General features: G+C 55.0%; 2 protein-coding genes across 2 annotated transcripts in view; one reads left to right on the plus strand and one right to left on the minus strand.

Moving 5' to 3' along the window:
* Positions 1-621: 621 nt before the first annotated feature.
* Positions 622-18,426, minus strand: PATZ1 (POZ (BTB) and AT hook containing zinc finger 1; the record flags this gene model as incomplete). Its single annotated transcript, XM_015562840.1, has 5 exons — positions 622-2,145; positions 3,603-3,740; positions 9,954-10,125; positions 16,153-16,216; positions 17,600-18,426. Coding segments are annotated over 5 exons (1,620 nt in total), but the record flags the coding sequence as incomplete, so codon positions are not given.
* DRG1 (developmentally regulated GTP binding protein 1) overlaps positions 11,285-18,427 on the plus strand; it is a 47,660-nt gene continuing 40,517 nt past the window's right edge. Inside the window, exon 1 of the mRNA XM_015562904.1 lies at positions 11,285-11,377. The gene's annotated coding sequence lies outside the window, so the exon portion shown is untranslated. The remainder of the gene's footprint in view (positions 11,378-18,427) is intronic.

Genomic DNA, 18,427 nt, shown 5'->3' on the forward strand with positions numbered 1-18,427 from the left:
TCCAGATCTTCTCTCCCTCAGTCCCACCCCCACCTCACACCTTCCTGCCTTGCCCAGTTTTTCTCCTTGGACTTCTCGTTATCTGAACTCAAGTTAAATCTGCTTACTTGTTAACTGTCTCTCACTAAGCTCCACAAGGTTATCCTTTCACCACTGTATCCCCAGGGTCTGAGGCTGGGCATGGCATACAGCAGTGAAGACAACAGGAGCGAATATTTGTTGAACTAATACAGTGGTTCTCAACCTGTGGGTCGCGACCCCTTTGGCGGTCAAACGACCCTTTCACAGGGCTCGCCTAAGACCATCCTGCATATCAGATATTTACATGACGATTCATAACAGTAGCAACATTACAGTTAAGAAGTAGCAACGAAAATAATTCCACAACATGAGGAACTGTATTTAAAGGGCCAGAAGGTTGAGAACCACTGAACTAATGGGTGAATGCTGGCAACTCAGTCCTCAGTGGGAACATTTACCTGTCAGTCCCAGTGCCAACGGTGCCATGAAGAGGAAGATAGGTCTCTTGGGATCCCCTCCCCACCCGAGGTGCAGGGGCATGGACCGCCCACCCTCTGGGTCCCTCACAGCTGAAAAACCAGACTCGGGGAGCAGGGAAAGTAACGTACTAAGGTTTTTAATACAGTCTGATCAGATCAATTCACATCACGAGGTCAACCTGGGCTTGCTCACATGTGACACAACTGAGGTACACAATGTCCCCGCCTGCCAGCTCGCCTGTCTTCCTGCCTCCCAATAGCACTGAACCCCCTACCTCCCTGACCAGACTGGCATTTTTAAAATTTTGCATAAAACTATTTCTTCCGTAGACTCCAAACAATCGACTAGCCAAGTTAATTATGGTACATCTAAACAAAGTTTAATACTAACCCTAACCTGTGACTGCGGTTTACAAAGAGCTCTGTATCACCTGGGATAGCTTTCAGTAGCAATTCACTACAACTGGTCCTAAAAAATAATAACAATAATAATAATAATTAGAGAATTAAAACCCAACAGCAAGTTGAATGGTTAAAATCACGTAAGAACTGGAATTTGGGGTGGGAGTGTCCTCAACAGCTAAGCTTGTCCTAGTAGCAAAATGCTAGACTCCAGGCAGGGCTCAGAAAATTCTGGGGCCCTCCAGGTCAAGGGTCAAGCTCAGGGGGCTCTTGGAGGACACTCGCCCCCTGGTCCATAAGATGCTGTAGGCTTCCAGCTTCCTTCAAGACAGTGGGGCATCAGAGTTGTATACGTGGGTGGAGACCCTACTGTGTTTTCTCTTAAGGGATATGAGATGAGGGAATGAGGGATTAGTGAAGTGGGAGGGGACCGGAATCACTGAGGTCCCAGAATGCCGTCAGGTGTGGGTTTGGGATGGGGGTCACTAAGAATTGAGCACCAGGGATCCCAGCTTCTGCTCACTAGAGGAGAAACTGGAACTGGTGCTGCCTTGAAGGCCCTTGAAGGCCTATGTAGTGTTTCCTGCCCTTGCCCCGTGCTGGGCCTCACAGACATTTCTGCAGAGTATCAGATGAGGATCTATCTAAAGACCACTGGGGGGGTGGGGGTGGAGAGGGATGGGAATGATAAGGTGTGGGGGCGGGGTTTAAAAACGAATAAAAACCTCTCAGCTACAGAACCCAAAGACATCACCTCCCTCCGCATTCACAGCATTTCTCAGCAGTCCCCGGACAGCCATCCCCACAGGGACGCGGCCTCTGCCTCACTTCCCCTCTGGCCCCATGGGCTGCTGGTCAACCTCGGGATCTACTAAAGACGAGGCGAACGCCGACTGCACAATCTGAAACCCGAAGGACTCGAGGAGAGACATGTTCTGCTGGGGAGAGAAAGGTGAGCCGAGGGCGGGGCCCAGGTCCCCCAGGGGGCCCCCGAGAGCCCGGACATGCACCTTCTGGATGTGTTTGTTCAAGTAGGACTTGGAACGGAAGAAGCTCCCGCATTCGGGGCAGGGGTACTTCTTCTCCCCGTCAGACTCCATTTTGTTTTTGGGGACCGCCATGTCGCAGGAGAAAGAGCCGTTGGTGTTCTGCTTCTCCGGCGTCTTCAGGTCGCTGGCATCCGAGAGGTCACCGTAGGAGTCGGAGCTCTCAATCGGATCCTGATGTGAGCATTTCTGGCCTTCTAGGAGAAAACAGAACACAGAGGCGAGATGAGGCCAGGCTCTGGAGCGGGCCCCTCCTGGAGGGGCTGTGAGGGACCAGCTCACAGGCCTGTGGAGGGCGGTTGGCAGCCATCCACGGTCCTGGCAGAACCCACCGAGGTGCGGCTGGTCATCCTGGGGGTCTGACCACCTACGGGGGTGAGACAGCAGGGCCCTGGGGCTGCCGGCCTCCCTCGCTGAGGGCTCTTCATGCAGGTGCGCACGTATCGCTCATCATCATCTCAGCCTGCTCCAAGGAAGGGGGTTCAGAGAGGGGACCTCCACTGCTTCTCCCCAGAACAACTCACAGACCCCCAGTTCCTAGGCCCTGTCTTGGGTGCCTCTGAAGGTCAAACGGCTGTTCTGATGCTGCTGAGCAGGGATGTCAGTGGCCTCACCTCTGCACCAGACTAGCTGCACCCTAGCAAGGCAGAACCAGAGCCGGGGATCCTCAAGTCAGCAGACACCAAGATGGCGGAGACAGAAGCCAGTCCTTTCTCCAGGGCTGCAAACACAAGCCTGCCCTCACCGCCTGCCTTCTGCCAAAACCGTTCCTGGCCAAGTGGCCGAAGCACAGAGACTAAAGTGACTCTGAACAATGCAGCTGGCAGATTGTCCCACACAGAGCCCGGGACAAGCTGGACCGCCAGACAACCCTCCTTGCTCTGCCTTGCCCGGCCCACTGTGGAGTCCTCCACCAATCAGCAGCTTCCTGCCTGGGTTCAGAGAGCCATGCCGGTTAGGGAGGTCTGTGATGGGAGCGTGGAGCATGCCATCTCTGCCATCCACCAAGCCCCTGGCATCATCCCCAAGGCAACCACAACTTAAAAAGACCACAAAACAACCGGAATCAACGAGTGAAGGCAGGGCTGAGGGAGCTCTACGCAAACCAACTCAAGTCAGAGGCAGTCAGGTAGTTCACTTATCGCCATGCATCTCACAGACACAGCCAGAGGCCCTATGGAAAGGGCGCTCACAGCAACCAGTCACACCTATGAAGGGGGGAGCCAGCCCTGGGCTCCCCCTGCCCAGCAGGAACAAAGGAGAAAGCGTTCAGCTACAGCTCCACACCACCCTTCCAGGGCCACAGGCAACAGACAGGCCCCCAGTAACTCATCATGCAGGGCTCCTCCTCCTGCCCTGGGCTGGGACATGTTGTGTGGGGGCTCCAGACAGCGGGCCTGGCCAGGAGCAAGGGAGGAGGGCTGGGGAAGAGGAGGCGGGGGCTGGATCCTGGCAGGGCCCTAAAGCCTCACTCCCTGCCCTGGAGTGAGCTACCCACTGTGACTCTGTCCTGGAGGCCACTGCCACTCAGATCACTGAGCCTCCTTGAGGCGGCCAGCAAGCCGGCAGCCTTCCCGCCTCCCCACACCCGGCCCAGCGCCCCCACAACACAGTCTGCGCAGAGAAGCAAAGTGCAGAGCAAGGGGTCGCTTGCCTTTGTTGCCATAGGTCCTGGCGCAGTGGAACGCTGCTCCCCCATTCGGTATGGGCTCCTGGTGCCTGGAGACCTGGGGAAGGGGAACACCGTGGTGGGTTTTAACATGGACCTTTAAGTAGGAGGCAGAGGAGAAACCTAAACAAGACAAAAGGAGATGAGATCCCGCGGCCAGCACCGAGACACCTCTCTGCTTCCCCCACGCCTCTCCTCTGGCCGCTCTGGCCAGCATTCCCAGGTCAGCTGCACCTAGAAGGGGGCCCCCGCCTTGGCTCAAAAACAGCTGCAACCACAGGAGCCACCTGGCTCAGGATGAAGGATGGCACTGTCCTCGAATGGGCTCCTCTGCAGAGCCCACTCTGCCAGGCTGCGGTGGAGGGCCCAGGCCAGCTGCCTGGACAGGCGGATGGTCAGATCTGCTCCGGCCGGGCCAAAGGCCAAACGCCTCTAGGCTTGCTTGGCCCTCAGTGAGGAGTGGTTTGAGTGGTCCCACAGCCCGTCAGCTGCAGGGACCACAGCTAGAAATGGAGTCAGAAAAGCATTCGGGCAGCCACGGGCCGCCAGCCACAGAACGCTCGCTAACACTTGTAAAGGCAAACAGTACCACAAATCAGATGGAGGCCAGATGAAATCACAAAGGACTGCCTCCAGGAGCACTCCTGCTTCTATTTCTTAGGACATGCTCTAGGTTCCTACGTTTTCCACCTTCAGAATAACTGGATTTAGTAACTGTTTATAAAGTCATTTTAAAGGAGTGTAGTCATCTCTTATTCATGGTGGTCTTGTGGTTCACTTTTGGAGCATCCATCGGGTTCACTTAAGGAAAAAACAGTGATGATCTTTGCCTTTATTTTGGGGAAGGGACAGTCCGGCCATCTTGGGGCCACTCCAGCCCAACCCAGATGCTCCAGTCAGTTTGCGCTGTGTGATATCTCGGGCCGGGAAGAGCAGATCTTGGGCCAACTTCCACACCACCCACAAGCCTGAGGATACGGAACCAGGTGGGCAGGTCAAAAGATTTCGGCTTCGGTTTTGCAGGAAGAAGCTGTGTCATCGAGCCCCATTCGTGGCCAAGGATCAGCAAGTGCCTTCAGTAGCAAGCGAAGCTTTTTAGCATAAGGCCACGTGGAGTGCCAGTGCCTTGCTGATGTCCTTTCATTCACTCAGACCGGCTGACATGTTCTCAGGTACTTTCATTCCCCTTTAAACTTACAGGGTAACAATGGGATCCATGACTTAGAGGTCAGAGGCTGGAAGTACTGTGTAATGTCTGCACAAGACTCACTTTAAAAAGTCTGAACTGGCATGGCCTTTGGAACGATAGTAAAAGTTACCATGAGCTTCCTCACTCCCAAACTCCCAGGGTCCTTCCTTTCCCTCTAGAACTTGTTTCCTAAGCCCATTTCTTCTAGGAATTACTTTTTCTACCCGAGTAATTTACCCAGTAAATGTTCTCTTGCCAAAAAAGAAAAAGTTCACCTTCAGCAAGTGGTGATGGTGTGCCAGGGCCCGGCACATTGCATGCAGTATTCTGTAGTATTCCCCCAGCCACCCTATGAGCTGAGAATTATTATACCTATTTTATAGATTACAAAATAAGAGGCTTGGTGAGGTTAAGCAACTTGCAGTCACTGGTACAGCTACCAAATGACAGAGCCTGGACTCCAACCCCAGGGCCATGTGGTCCTTAACCACTGAGTAGACTCTTTTTTTGTTTGTTTTTAATATATTTTTATTGATTTCAGAGAGGAAGGGAGAGGGAGATAGAAACATCAATGATGAGAAAAAATCATTGATCGGCTGCCTTATGCACACCTCACACTGGGGATCAAGCCTGCAACTCAGGAATCGAACCGTGACCTCCTGGTTCATAGGTCAATGCTCAACCACTGAGCCACACCGGCTGGGTGGGACAGACTCTTGTTAATGGTTCCTATGTCTTGGCCCTGGCCCTAGAAACATCCCTTGGGCTTTTGCAATCGGTTTCGTGATTACCATTTACACTCATGTATCTCTCTTCCATTAGAATGGAAGCCGTTGACGTGTGGGAAGCTTATTTAACAAACACTCCCCTGACAACAGTGCGTGGTGGCTCTGGAGGAAATGGGGGATTGTGTGAAGGTTCCGTCCTTTCCTGACACAGCTCCTTCACAGACTCACTTGGGCCAGAGGCCGGGGTCCTGCCCTGCCTGGCAGAGCGAGCTGTCCTGTGCTGTGACGAGGGGTCTGCCTGGGGCCAGTTACAGGGCAGACTGGCTTATCTTATGAACATTCCTGAGAGGAAGGATGTAGTCAGGAATGAGTTGAAGAGGCTCATGGGAAAGAGGATCTCAGCCCCCTACTCAGCACAGCACAGATATCAGGGACTTTCTGATGACACGATGATGCCACTGTAGAAGGGAAATTTTTTCTTTGTTTTTCATCCCTGGTGAGGCCTCTGCAATGGTGTGGTGTCCCCAGGCAGGTCCATGGCAATAAAAGGGGATGGGAAAGGAAGGAAGGGGCACCAGGAATTAGTATAGTCACTCCTTCTGGAAAGAGCTATGTACCAAGGGAATCCAGCAGATGCTCAATGAGAACTTGCTTAGTTTTCCTGAAAAACGGGCTGAGTAACACATGGCTGGGTCCTCTTGACTTTACCCGGCTGCAGACAGCACTATCTATAGCAGAACCACATGGCAGGGTGGGAGGAGTAGATCTACAGCTGCCATGTGAAGCCCAGAATTTAAACACAGAGCAACTCAGCAGCCAACTGTTGAGCTAAAACAGAAGCTGAGTTTCTGAGAAGAAAACATCTTTTAAGTCAGAAACATTTAGTTGGAATTCTGAACTCACCTGCCCATTCACTACTGCTTAACCAAGAACCAACAAGGCGGCTGGATCCAGGCACCAGAACGATGGAGACACTGAGCACACACGTGACTCCACTACAACCACCAAGCCGCCCTCCCTCGCATTCTAGAGATGAAGATTTTATTGCCAAAGGGCTATCCTGCTCTTCCACTGCGTTTTCTTGTCTGTTGCGCTGCATTTCACACTCCAGAAGCAAATCCTTTCTTTGCAAGTTTCCCATCCATGCACGAGTCGCTTTCTCCTTGTCCAAACCTTGGTGAGGCCACGCTCAACTGAGCAGTGCCAGATGGGGGCACTAGTTGGTTTGTGTCAGCTCAGAGAATGGCAGGCCGTCTGCACCCAAGACTGGCATTGGTAACAACTTGTACGCCCACCTCTGGGGAGAAGACTTCCTCTACCTTTTAAGCAGTGATGCTGGACACCAGATGTTGTCTCTGTCAGAGGCACATTCTCAATAAGCAGCCCCTCTTCCTCACATTGGTACATACACATATACACAAAGACCCTGCTACAGAAATTTTAAAAGAAAGGTAGAAAACTATGGTGACCTACTGGATCCTTTTCTCCCTCCTACTGATCAACTTAACTGATAATCCTCAACTTGAAAATGAGGGGACAAACTTTTTTCACCATCTTCCCACTACAACTTATCTTCCTCTCCAGAAGGTCTGACCCGCATCTTGATAGGTCTCTAGGACAAAGACAAGGTCATGTGCTAAGTGTGGGACTAGAGCAGCCAGGCTGCCTCTAATCTCTCCATCCTTCACAGGCAAAGACTGAAAATGGCAGATCCATTAGTAGTTAAGTTGACTGCTTAAGACTTGTTGGGCCTTGGCAAGTGTGGTGCACTGTCCCATGCTCCAAGGGTTGCAGGTTCGATCCCTGGTTAGGACGCATGTGGGAGGCAACCAACTGAACCTTCTCTCTCTTTCTCTCTCTCTCTCCCTCCCTCGCCCCCTTCCTCTCTCTGGAATCAATTAAAAAAAAAAAGACTGTTGGGATTGAAGGATGTCAGAGGGCATTTGGAAATTCATTTGATCCCATCTCAACCATCTGACCAGCTGGCTGGACATTAGCCTTTGCTCAAACCCTTGTAGAGTTAAGAACATCCACTTATCAGTTCAGCTCCTCCCTGAATTCACAGCCTTGGTGGCAGGTGGCGGGCAGGGCAAAGGATGACCCAGACTCTCTGCATTCTGAGTCCAGTGCCTTGATGTCTTTGGTGGCATTTTCTTCCCGAAAAAACTGCCTTCCTCTTTGGTGTTCTTTCCTTTTTTTTTTCCCCCCTGTTGGGGTCTCTTTCTTTTTCTGCCCAAGAAATGAGTCCAGAGGTAGAATCCTGTTCCTTCTCTTCTCATAAAGTGAAATTCTCTTCTCTTCCTTCTGAGTACGCAGGGTAGGCTGGACTAGAGCCCTCCTTTATCTTCTTAGAAGAATAGGACTTCCTGCTCTGACTCAGACCCAAAGCTGTTTAGCTTATGATCCAGATGTAGTCTTGTCTTCTCTGAGATAAGGTGGCCTCTGCTTTTACTCTTCCGTTGTCTCCATCCCAGTCATGGAGCCTGCGGGCTGCTGCCCAAGGCCTTTCCCAGCCCCAGGAAAAACAATTCTCCACGGACAATAGTTGTTGGCTTTGCCACATCAGCTGTCTTGTAACTGGGCCAACTTGCCCTGCTGTTCCCTGCTGCTCTCAGCTCTTCTTTCCTTGGGAGCTTAGCCCCCACGGGCTGTGGCCCTGGATCTCCCACCAGTCCTCACCCCACTCTGCAATCCAGGCGAGGCTTTCTGGATTTCCTCATTAGCACCTTTCTCCACTCCCGTTGGTTCCTGCTTCTGGGCTCTGACCGCAGTTCTGAGGCTGAGAACTGCAACCTTGAAAACTTGACAAAGGGCCAGAGGATGGCATGTGGTGGCAGGTTTAGCATTATTTGGGGGTGCTGTTAGGAAGCCAGATTAGGATGAAACAAGACAGAAAACTTTCTGGAGCTGGGGCAGCCACAGTCAAGATGGTCAGCTACACCCCGATAATTCCCTGTATGCACAACCCCACCACCTGCTACCCGGAGGAAATTCCTGCCAGAAGGGCTCTGTTGACATGTCAGAAAATAGGACAGATGCTTAAGCAGCTTTTATTACCACCTCCTGCAGGTTTCTTGGTAATGCAGACAGTGACACCCAGTGGCCTTCAGGCGAAATCAAGTGTGCAGTCTCAGGGAGGGGCAGCAGGAACACCCAGCTGCTCCTCAGACTCCCCCACCAGCGACCTCGGGGCGCACGGAGACAGCACAGCACCCAGAGATTCCAGCCAAGGGCAGCAGGGATGTTTGTTTCGCTCTGTCCAAGCCAGGGTGTCCGCGCATCTTTCCTAACAGTTACAAAGTGTAAGAACGGGGCCTCCCACGTGTGCAGCACCTTGTGGGGTTCAGTTAACTTCCATCTACTTTGTGTGCCGGGATCCTCACAACATCCCTGTGAGGTGGACAAGGGGGGTGGTGTCCTTACCCCATTTAAGAGATGAAGAAACTGATGTTTAGAGGGAAGAGGGGTGAGGTAGAAGTGGCTGGGATTTAAACCCTAGGCCCCCCTGATTCCTGGTTTAGGACTCAATCCACTAAGCCACACCCAACACTTCCAGAAGCATCTAGACAAGGGTGTCCCAGGATACGGGACCTCCCAGCAGAATCCACACCCGGCCAGAGCCAGCACACCGTGCAGAAGCATCCTCACACCCACTACCGGCAGCTGCCCAACCTCCTCCAGCAGAGACGTGGCGCCAGCCTCCTCCACTGACACTGCGCGTGCAAAACACAAACCTCAGCCCTTCCAACCGCTGACGGACAAGCCCTGGCAGAAGCTCAGACTCAGGACAGGCCTGACTTCACCAACACAACACCCGGGCCAGAGCCAGAGCCGCCTCGGCCCACCTCAGCAGCAAGCGCGCTCGCTCCCCTGCTCAGAACACCTTCCACTCTCCTTTCTGGTCAAGGCCACACTCTACCTGGGTTTGGGCTTTCTTCTGATCGTTTGTGCTACATACAGAGTTTCTTTTCTGATCCTTATCCATCGCTAGACTCAACCTCCTCCTTCCCTGGCTGCTGAATTCCACTTGCCAGGGAACCAGCCAGCCAAGCTCTCAAGCAGGAACCCTTTTTCTCCCCCCTGTGGGGTCTAGTGACTCTCTCACCAACATCAACACTTCCGTGGTCTCTCCAACTGCATCCATCCTGCCACCTGAGCAGCAGATGTTCCGGGCAAAGCTTGGGAACAATACCCTTCCTGTTGCCACTTGCTCATCTCTTGGCAACTCCCATTCCAAACATCCTAAGTCTCTTGGGACAGAAGGGGTGGCAAGCAGCTAGCTGGGCGAGGACCGTTTTATCACTCAGTGGGAAGGGAAGGCCAGCCGTGCGCAGGATGGAGTCTGAGGCAGGGTGGTCCGGAGCCCCCAGCCGCCCCAGCGGCCCGCCTGTGGAAGTGAGGGGACCGCAGGGAGATTACCTCGGTTACAGATGCTGCAGAAGTTGCTGGGCCCCTCGCTGTGCTTCTTCAGGTGGTCCGCCATGTACGCCGCCCGCAGGTACTTCCCGCACACCTGGCAGGGCACTTTGTCCTCATGACAGGCCAGGTGGGAGCGCAGACGGTCTCGGGTGGCAAAGGAAGCGTTGCAGGTCTGCGGGCAGAAAGGAAAACGGGATGAGGGGAAAGCTGGCACGCCGCGCCTGGCTCCTCACCGAGTGCGCCGCGAAACAAAACCACTTCTGGCCGACACATTCGACTCCTTGTTCAGAGAGCTTTAGAGCACGGCCTAGGCTTTCTCCCCCACAGGCCAGCCCGCGGCTCTCATTGCCCACACGGGACACTGGTATTGGAATTCCTGGTTCCCGTGACTACCACAGCACGGCACACGATGCTCCCCTACAAAATGAAGATGATGCATTTGTTCATTCGTAAACATTCAGAATTGACATCAGTTGCAGTGACTGTAAGGGAATTTACACAAGAGTTACTGGCATATAAACAGACCAGTCTTCCTGTTCTCCATCCTGGGTTTCCCTAGTTGCTTTATACAAAGAATTCCATTTATTCCCTTTATTCAAAAGTGACTGTTCGTCTTGGCCACAGGGAAAGGAAAAGAAAAGGCAGGACAAAGCCCATAGATTACTCCCATATTCTCGTGGGTCTGTGTTGAAAAAGCAGCCCCTAACATGATAGCGTCCATGCTGCTAACAGGAGGAAGAGCAGAGAGAAGGCGGGCCAGAGGCTTTGGGAGCATTTGTGAAATGTTAAGTTGGGGAAGTGCTGGTAAGAACAAGGAAGGTGATGCTACCCTACATTGACTGGGCACTCACTCCGTGCCAGGCGGGCACCAGGCTTAGTCTTTTAGAGGCACTTATCTCACCCGGTTCATCCTCACAGCAGCCTTCCGGGGGAGGCTGTGTTATCACCTCCCAAGAGTGCGGTCACAGAAAGTTGTGCTGTGACCACCAACTCATAGCCAGGTCCCAGGGGCAGATGACTCAGGTGATAAGGGTCAGCACCCGCACCCTGGGAGGGTAGGCCCAAGCCCCAGGCATTTCCTGTGTCTGGAACCTGACTCAGTCTCAATCCCTGATCTCCCCCCAGCACCCTTTCCTCAGCTGGGGCTTGCACGGGCCTTGGGGGCCACGGAATGTCGGAAAAGTCCTCAGGAGAGTTCTGTCCGGTGACTCTCCGGCTATTTTGATTCTATGGAAGTGTTCCCGGGGTCCTAGTCGAGTCTGACTAATTTCTCTGTGTGTGTTTACTGTTGTAGAACTTCAAGAGAAAGCAGCCTGCCCCTTTGAGTGCATTACAGATCGAACGTTAACCCACTGAAGACCTGCTACCCTGCTAACTTGCTCCTACTGTGTCTGTTCAACAAAGCATATCCTGAGATCCTTAAGGTAAGTGAGCAGTGCAGTCATCACATACACTCACCTATTTCCTTACTGCACAAGTACAGTTATCTATCTCCTTACTGTCCAACCAAAAGCAAAAAACAAACCCACGTGATAGTGTGCAGGCCGAATGCCACGGCTGCTCCCCTAATCCCGTGTCTGTGTGCATCAGGACAGGCCTTGCTGTTCTGTCATTATCTTTTAAGTAAACGTTACAAATCTGAACAGAACAATTCATACTAACCAAAGACCGCTTTTATTTGTTTTATATATTGAGTTTATTCGTTTGACAAATGAGGAAGCTGAGTTTAGAAAGTGATTTGCCCAAAGCACATTCGGCTACTAGAGAAAGCAGCGGTCTGAACACCCTGCCACACCAGACCAGTACCCTACCGATCCCGCCGGCGGCCCCGGGGTCCCTGTCTTCCCTGATGTCCTGCGGGAAGACGGGAGCCCTGAGAGGACACGGGACAGTTGGCCTGTGAGCCACCCGACCTGTGCTCTCCCCACCTCTAGGCTCAGTAGAGGTCGCTTCTGGTCAGTGAAAGGCGCAGAGACTTTTTAACACCGTGTATCTGGTGGCCAGGGCTCCCCTGACAGGAAGAGGTGACAGGACTGTGCAGGGGAACTCGAACACTTAGGTGCCTCAGAAAGCATCATGGGTGCTTGGTCTCATGGCCACACATGGGCCCTGCCTCATTCCGGGACCGCTAGACCCAATTATAGGCCAGAATGAGGGGGGAGAGAGACTGAATCTCCACCTGGCCCCCGGCCTGTGAACCAGAGCAAGGGCTGCTGTCAACACCCTCTGGAGGGCGCACCTGCCGATTTATCCACAGTCAAGAGCCAGCTTTGCCAGCCAGTCACCTACCCACCACCCCTGCGATGAGAGGCCGTGTGGCCTGTGCCTCGGAACTCAAAGGAACCACACATGGCCCAGGTGTGAGAACGTGCAGCTGAAAGCGCGCATTCAGGACTGTCTCCCGTGTTCCCCGGGAGAGGGTGCCACTAGACGGATATGAAAGAGATGCCTTGTTTCTCTCGCCAGCCTTCTTTTGGGACCTGTCCCTTAAAGCACTGCCTGTCATACTTTGCTGGCTAAAGATAATGGACCGCCAAACCTCAATTATCCACAAGTGGATTATCCAGCTGGAGGATTAGCTGAGGAAAATTAAAATCTCAGACCAGGCCGGCTCCCCCCCCATCCTCCGTTGGTGATCTCTCCAGGAAGGAAGGCTAACTTCAGCCTGGGCAAACATCATTAGGGATGTAAATCTGCTGCTGGGAAAAGGACACACAAGCACGACAAAACTTCCACCGTGTGACAAAGCCAAACTGGAGCGACTGTTGGCTTTTCTGCGCCAGAGCTGACCCTTCTTGGCCGAGTCCCCAAAGTTTTCTGGGGGAATCTTGAAAGTGTGTGAGTCTGAGTCTACACCTGCCAGAAGTTCAGAGAACACAGGACATAAAGAGGCTGGTCACATGACCCAGGAGAGGCGGGACAGATGCCAGTGGCTGAGGGGAGACATATCAAAGAGGGGGTCACCCAGAACCTCCATGTGGGGACAACTCCAGAGAAAGGCATTTCCCTTCCAGGAGACAGGGAGGAGAGGGACCCTGATGGGACGAGAGTGAGCCTGCGGTGAGCCATTGATTGCCGGTGGCGCTTGGAACGGCTGCCCTGCGCTCAGGAAGCCTGCTATTGCTAAGCACAAATGCCAGGTCCCAGCCCAGCCAACCTGAGCTTGGGTCACGTCTGCTCATCACCACTCCACACTGAGCCCAGACATGCTCACTTCCCCACCCACCCCCAGGTTCTCCGTATCCCAGACTTCCTAATGCTGTTCTTCCCAAGGGTGGAGCAGCTCAGAAGAGAGCCCAATGGTACCAGGAGCTAATCACACCTGACCCCGGGTGGCTTTGAAGTTGGCCAGCCTCAGGGGATGTCCCAAGCAACCTCTCCACAGCCCTGGGGAAGTCTACGGGCAATGCATGGAGGCCCGGCACCAGAGGCCTTACTGGTCCCCTTCTTCCGGGCATCAGCTCCCTATTCCCACCTCTAGCCATTCCTTCTCTAACAAGCTACCCCTCCGCCCAAGCCCCCCCGAACAGCCCCTGAGAAGTGGGGACACTGGAAGCAATGGGAGATTTCTCAGCTGCTCTAGCCTCTCCACTTAGGCTGAAATGTCCTAGCCCACGGCACTGAGAGATGCCGTCAGTTAAGGACTCTCAGGCCCAGCCCTGAGGCGACCTGTGTGTCACTGCCAACCTGAGGGCTCATGCCCTGACATTTGGCTAGCCCTTTCACTCAAGCTGTGGCCCAGCCTTGGTAACTGGCTCTCCGTCCTCTGTGGCATCAGGAAGGGCTGCGAGATACATGCCCAGCTTTGCCAGGGGCCCAAGGAACTAACTCCCAGAGAGCGATAGTCACCTCTGAGGCTTTTAGAATACACTCCATGCAAAACAGATGCCCCTGCTGGTTAACCAAGCCCAGGCACACCTGACGGGCCAGCCCCGCACATGAGAGCCAGCATGCCTTTACCTGCTGGGTCACCGGTAGAGGAGTTCTGGCTATGGACTGGAGGCAGGGCCAGAGATCTGTGCGAGGGCCGGTTGAGAGGGCGTGGACACCCAGGGACAATGATGTCAGTGTTATGACACAAACCAAGGACAAAACACACAAAGCCTCAAATGTTAGAATTAAAACTTTTATCATCACTCCTGTTACCCCACGGAGCCCGCGGGGGCTAAAGGGCACACCAACAGGACCCGAGAGGGGGCGTCTACATACATCTGCTTCATCAGCCCCAAAGCCATATGCTGGGGTGACCCAATACAAAGCTACTGGTTAGTCTAGTTCCTGAGCAGACCTGCTAATAAACCTCGAAAACACAAAAGTCTAATTCACTAGCCAGAAATGAAAGCAGGACCTGTCTGCGGGGAAGGGAAGCGCAGGGCAGCGGGGGATGACCCAGCTGGAGTGGCACCAGCGTCTCCTCTAGAGGGGCATTCACTCCCAGGGTGGGGGGAGGGGTGGCCAGGCCCCATTCTAGAAAACCCCTGCCTTAGGGGAGGTGATGACAGGTGGAGGGGAAGCACAGAAGCCAGTGGCTTAGTTCCCAGGAATCACCCAGGCAAGGAGGGACCCCCGGGGGACCTGAGCCTGAGTGGGTGGAGACCAAGGAGCTTCTTGCTATCCCATCTGGGGTCCCTGAGCTGGGAAAGACTCCAGGTCACCCTGGAAGGAGCCAGGCGTGGTGGGTGGGAACCACTCTGCTGGCCTCTCCCAAAAGCAAGGGTCTCAGAGCAACCGCCGCTCCCGGTCCCTCCACCGAAAACCCTCTCTGGGAGGCCAGGCTAGCCCACAGGCCACTGGGGAAAGGCCCGGCTGCCCTCGGGGGCGGCCCAGCCCTGCCGCAGATATCCCGGAGGGGCTGGGCAGAAGAGAGCGTTGCTGGAGTGTGCTGGGCCCAGGTTTTCGAGGGCTGGGAAGGATTTTTTTAGAGAAAGGGAAAAGGCGGTGTCAGGAACCGAATGGGACGACCTCCACAAAGCAGGCTGGGCAAAGTCCCATGATGGCAGGTCGCTAGGAAGAGATTCCAGGGGCGGCAGGCCGCTGCTGCTCCCAACCCACACCTGGAAAAAGGGCAGAGAGTGCAGGTTACCCCCCCAGGCCACCGGGCTCGGCCCCACTGCCCGCTGGGCTCCTCCTACTCTGCCAGGCTCTCAGCACACTACCTGGGAGAGTCTGAATGTGCTCTGTGACGAGAAGATGAGAGACAGAGAGAAGGCAACCAGGACAGATGGACCCCAGCAGCTCCACCCAGGTTAGCGTCCTCCGGGGAGGCCACCTCGCCTCGCTATGTGAACACCATCCGCGCTGGCCCCGGGGGCCCCTTGGCCTGCCTGCCACACATCCACCCCTCACTGCAGGTCTCCCTGAGCCCTCCCTCCTTGCCACCAACAGGATGAAGAGAAGCAGGCTACCCCCCAGAGGTTGCAGTAAGCACCCCACAACTCGGCGCCCCCTCGGATGGCGGGGACTTGGCACCGGAGAGGGGAGGTAACCAAGAAGAGAGAGGCGTGTTTTCCATCTACACAGGAATGCTCAGTGGCCAAGAGAGGACACTCAAGTTTCTGGGTGCCGCAGGGCCCCTAGGTATTACTCAAGCAGACAAACCGAGGGTGAGAACCTCACCCAGCCTTCCCTACCGACTGCTGCGCAAAGAGCTCACTCACAGGAGAGGAAACCACTGTGCTCTCCAGTCCTCAGGAGGGTGAAACGGGTGCCAGCGCTTGGAGATCAGACCGCCCACCCTCTCCCCCCCTTGCCGACCTCTGGGGACTCCAACTGGGGTCGGGCTGCCTGACAGACAAGGGGAAGCTGTTGCTGGCTGGACCGCCAGGAGCCTTTCCCACCCCCCTCCCCATGTGGCCTCTGTACACTGCTGAGAACCAGAAGCCGGGCCCAGTGGGGTGCCAGTGCCCCCAGGGCAACACGTGTGCCATGTGGCCCACCATCCACAGAGCTGGCCAACACCAGGAAGGAAAGCTAAGCAACACAGGAGACAGAGTGGGAACCAGGACCCAACAACCAGGAAGGAGGGCCCGGCAGTGGCGGGAGGGGGCAGGGGGAGAACAAAGGAGCAGCCGGAGGGTGGAGGGACAGAGGAGGAGGTGTGCCAAGCGGTGGTCAGTCAGCGCGTCAGCTGGCTCGTGGCCGGCCTGTGGGAACAGCAGCATTCTCTCGCAGCCCAGTGCTGCCCTGGCCCGACCCCTACCTGACACTTGTGAGGCCGCTCAGAAGTGTGCACCTGCTTGATATGTCCATTCAAGTGATCAGGCCTGGAAGAGAGAGAACCAAGACAGACTTTAAAATCGGACCTCAGAAAAGGGGGCTGCACTCTTGGCCAGACCCCCCAACCCCACCCAAACCCGGATGGAGAGCACGCCCTTCCCCCCTCCCCCTCTACTCCCCCCCCAGCATGACAAAGACAGCCTCACTACCCTGCTCTGGCTCCACAGGCCCAGGCCTCTCTGGAGGGAAGGGAAGTGTTTGTCTCTGACCTTGCCTACCCACCTCCCTCCCCCACAGAAGCTCAATGATTTCCAGGACCCTGAGGAGGTGGCTTTAGAATGAGACAAGCTGCCTTGCTGCAGCCTTTCCGGGAGGGGGTATGTGTGATTCATTGTCCAGACTAAAGCCCCTTAGAAACTCAGTATTCCCCTCCCCCAGCCTCTCCCGCCGTGGCAGCCAATGAATGCCACCCAGATGGAATTCAGTCCCCAGAGGCCAAGGGATGGAGCCTTAAGTCCCCAGCTGGGCTGGTAAGCCAGATGCCCGCCAGAGCAGGTGGGCAGGGGTTGCCTGACCGGTAAGACTGGTTCCTGACTGGGGCCCCTCTGAGGGAGTTCTCCATCCCTGGGTTCCACACACAAGGTCCTTAGTATCCAGGCAAGTTAAAACCAGCCTTTTATTCTGGAGATTCTCTTCAGAGGAGGAACAAAACAACCCTCCGCTCCCAGACAAGTCCTCAGTTCCCTCTCAGGACCACTAAAAAGTGCATCTAAGAGCCATCCTGCCCCTTCCTCTATGTCCTGAGATCATAAAGGGGACCTGTGGGGTCAGCGAGGCTTGGGAGCCACCAGATCAGAGCTGATCAAAGATTTCGGTGTTAGGAAGAGACTCTGGGTGCCAAGCTGTGTGCCCAGGGGGCTGTGGGGGGCAAAGCTGGAGTTCACTGATCTATGATCGCCAGCGCTGTGCTGTGCGCTGGGGGAGGTGGTGGCACGGCAGCGTCAGGAGTCTGACATACACTTGTTTCTGTTTCAGCGTCTCCCCCAGCAGCCATTCAAGCGGGGAAAGTCGCTGGAGGAGCCCAGCCTCCCGCCCCCAGAGGGGGCCCCACGCCTGGTGCCGGAAACACAAAGGGAGCCCAGGGAGAAGAATGGTGAGGCCCAGTGGCTGTGGCCTGAGGAATCCGGGCCCCTTCCCACCAGACCCCAAGGAAGAGAGACAGTAGGGCATGCCTAGTGCCAGAGAACTTCCCTAGGGAAGAGAAAGCAGCTCCTTGGCCGCACCATCTCAAAAGCTGGGCTGTTAAAACACTCCCCAAACCAGGCAGGCCTCTGTAAGGTCAAGTGACCCCCACCCTCCCAGATCTTGGCAAGGAGCTACCCCATGGGTCAGAAATAGACAGGTCATGGGGGGAGGGTACCATTTCTCACCTGGAGAAGCCTTTCCCACAGCTCTGGCAGATGTAGGGCTTGCCCACAGACCCGTCGTGGGACCGCACATGGTAGGACATGCGATCTTTTCTCTTGAACCTCAGCCCACACACAGGGCAGGAATAGGGCTTCTCCCCAGAGTGGGAAAGCTTGTGCCGATTGAGATGGTACACATCACGGAAGATCTTGCCGCAGATTTCACAGGCCACCTGCTTCCTGGTCCGGCTCCTCTTTCTGGGTCCATCCGGGTCCTCCGAGATGGGTAGCCCATTCTCACCCAGCCTGGGAGGAGGAAGGTCGATGTAGCCCAGCTGGAGGCTGGTGACACCGTGCTGGGCCTCGTGCTGCCGGAGCCGGTTGGCATCAGTGAACACCTTCCCGCACAGGCCACATGGAAGGATGCCTGCCTCCCTCAGGCCCCCTGGAGACCCGAACATTGAGTCCAGCAGGTTGGCCTTCCTTGGGCGGCCCCGGCCTCGTTTGCCAGTCAGGGGAGGGGCACTGGATGCCACATTGGGGAATGGGGAAGTCAGCAGTTGGGGGGACAGGGGTCCAGCCACCATGGGCAAGCGGTCCACCCCAGGTAACACAGGCAAGGAGGCTTGGCTGGCAATGGCTGCCCCAGCTGCCCGAGCTGCCTCCTCCTCGGGCTGCATGCTGCCCGCAATGCCATTGCTGTTGGCTGCCAAGGCTGCCCCGTTGGTCATGTCCAAAGGGAAGCCCAAGTCTGAGGTCCCAGGGGGACGAAAGAGCATGATGTCAGCGCGGGCAGGGGGCACCAGGATCTGCACATTGGACTGTTTGATGACTTCCTGGCAGATCTCAATG

The sequence above is a fragment of the Myotis davidii genome, unplaced genomic scaffold (assembly GCF_000327345.1).
Source record: "Myotis davidii unplaced genomic scaffold, ASM32734v1 scaffold478, whole genome shotgun sequence".
Classification (NCBI taxonomy): domain Eukaryota; kingdom Metazoa; phylum Chordata; class Mammalia; order Chiroptera; family Vespertilionidae; genus Myotis; species Myotis davidii.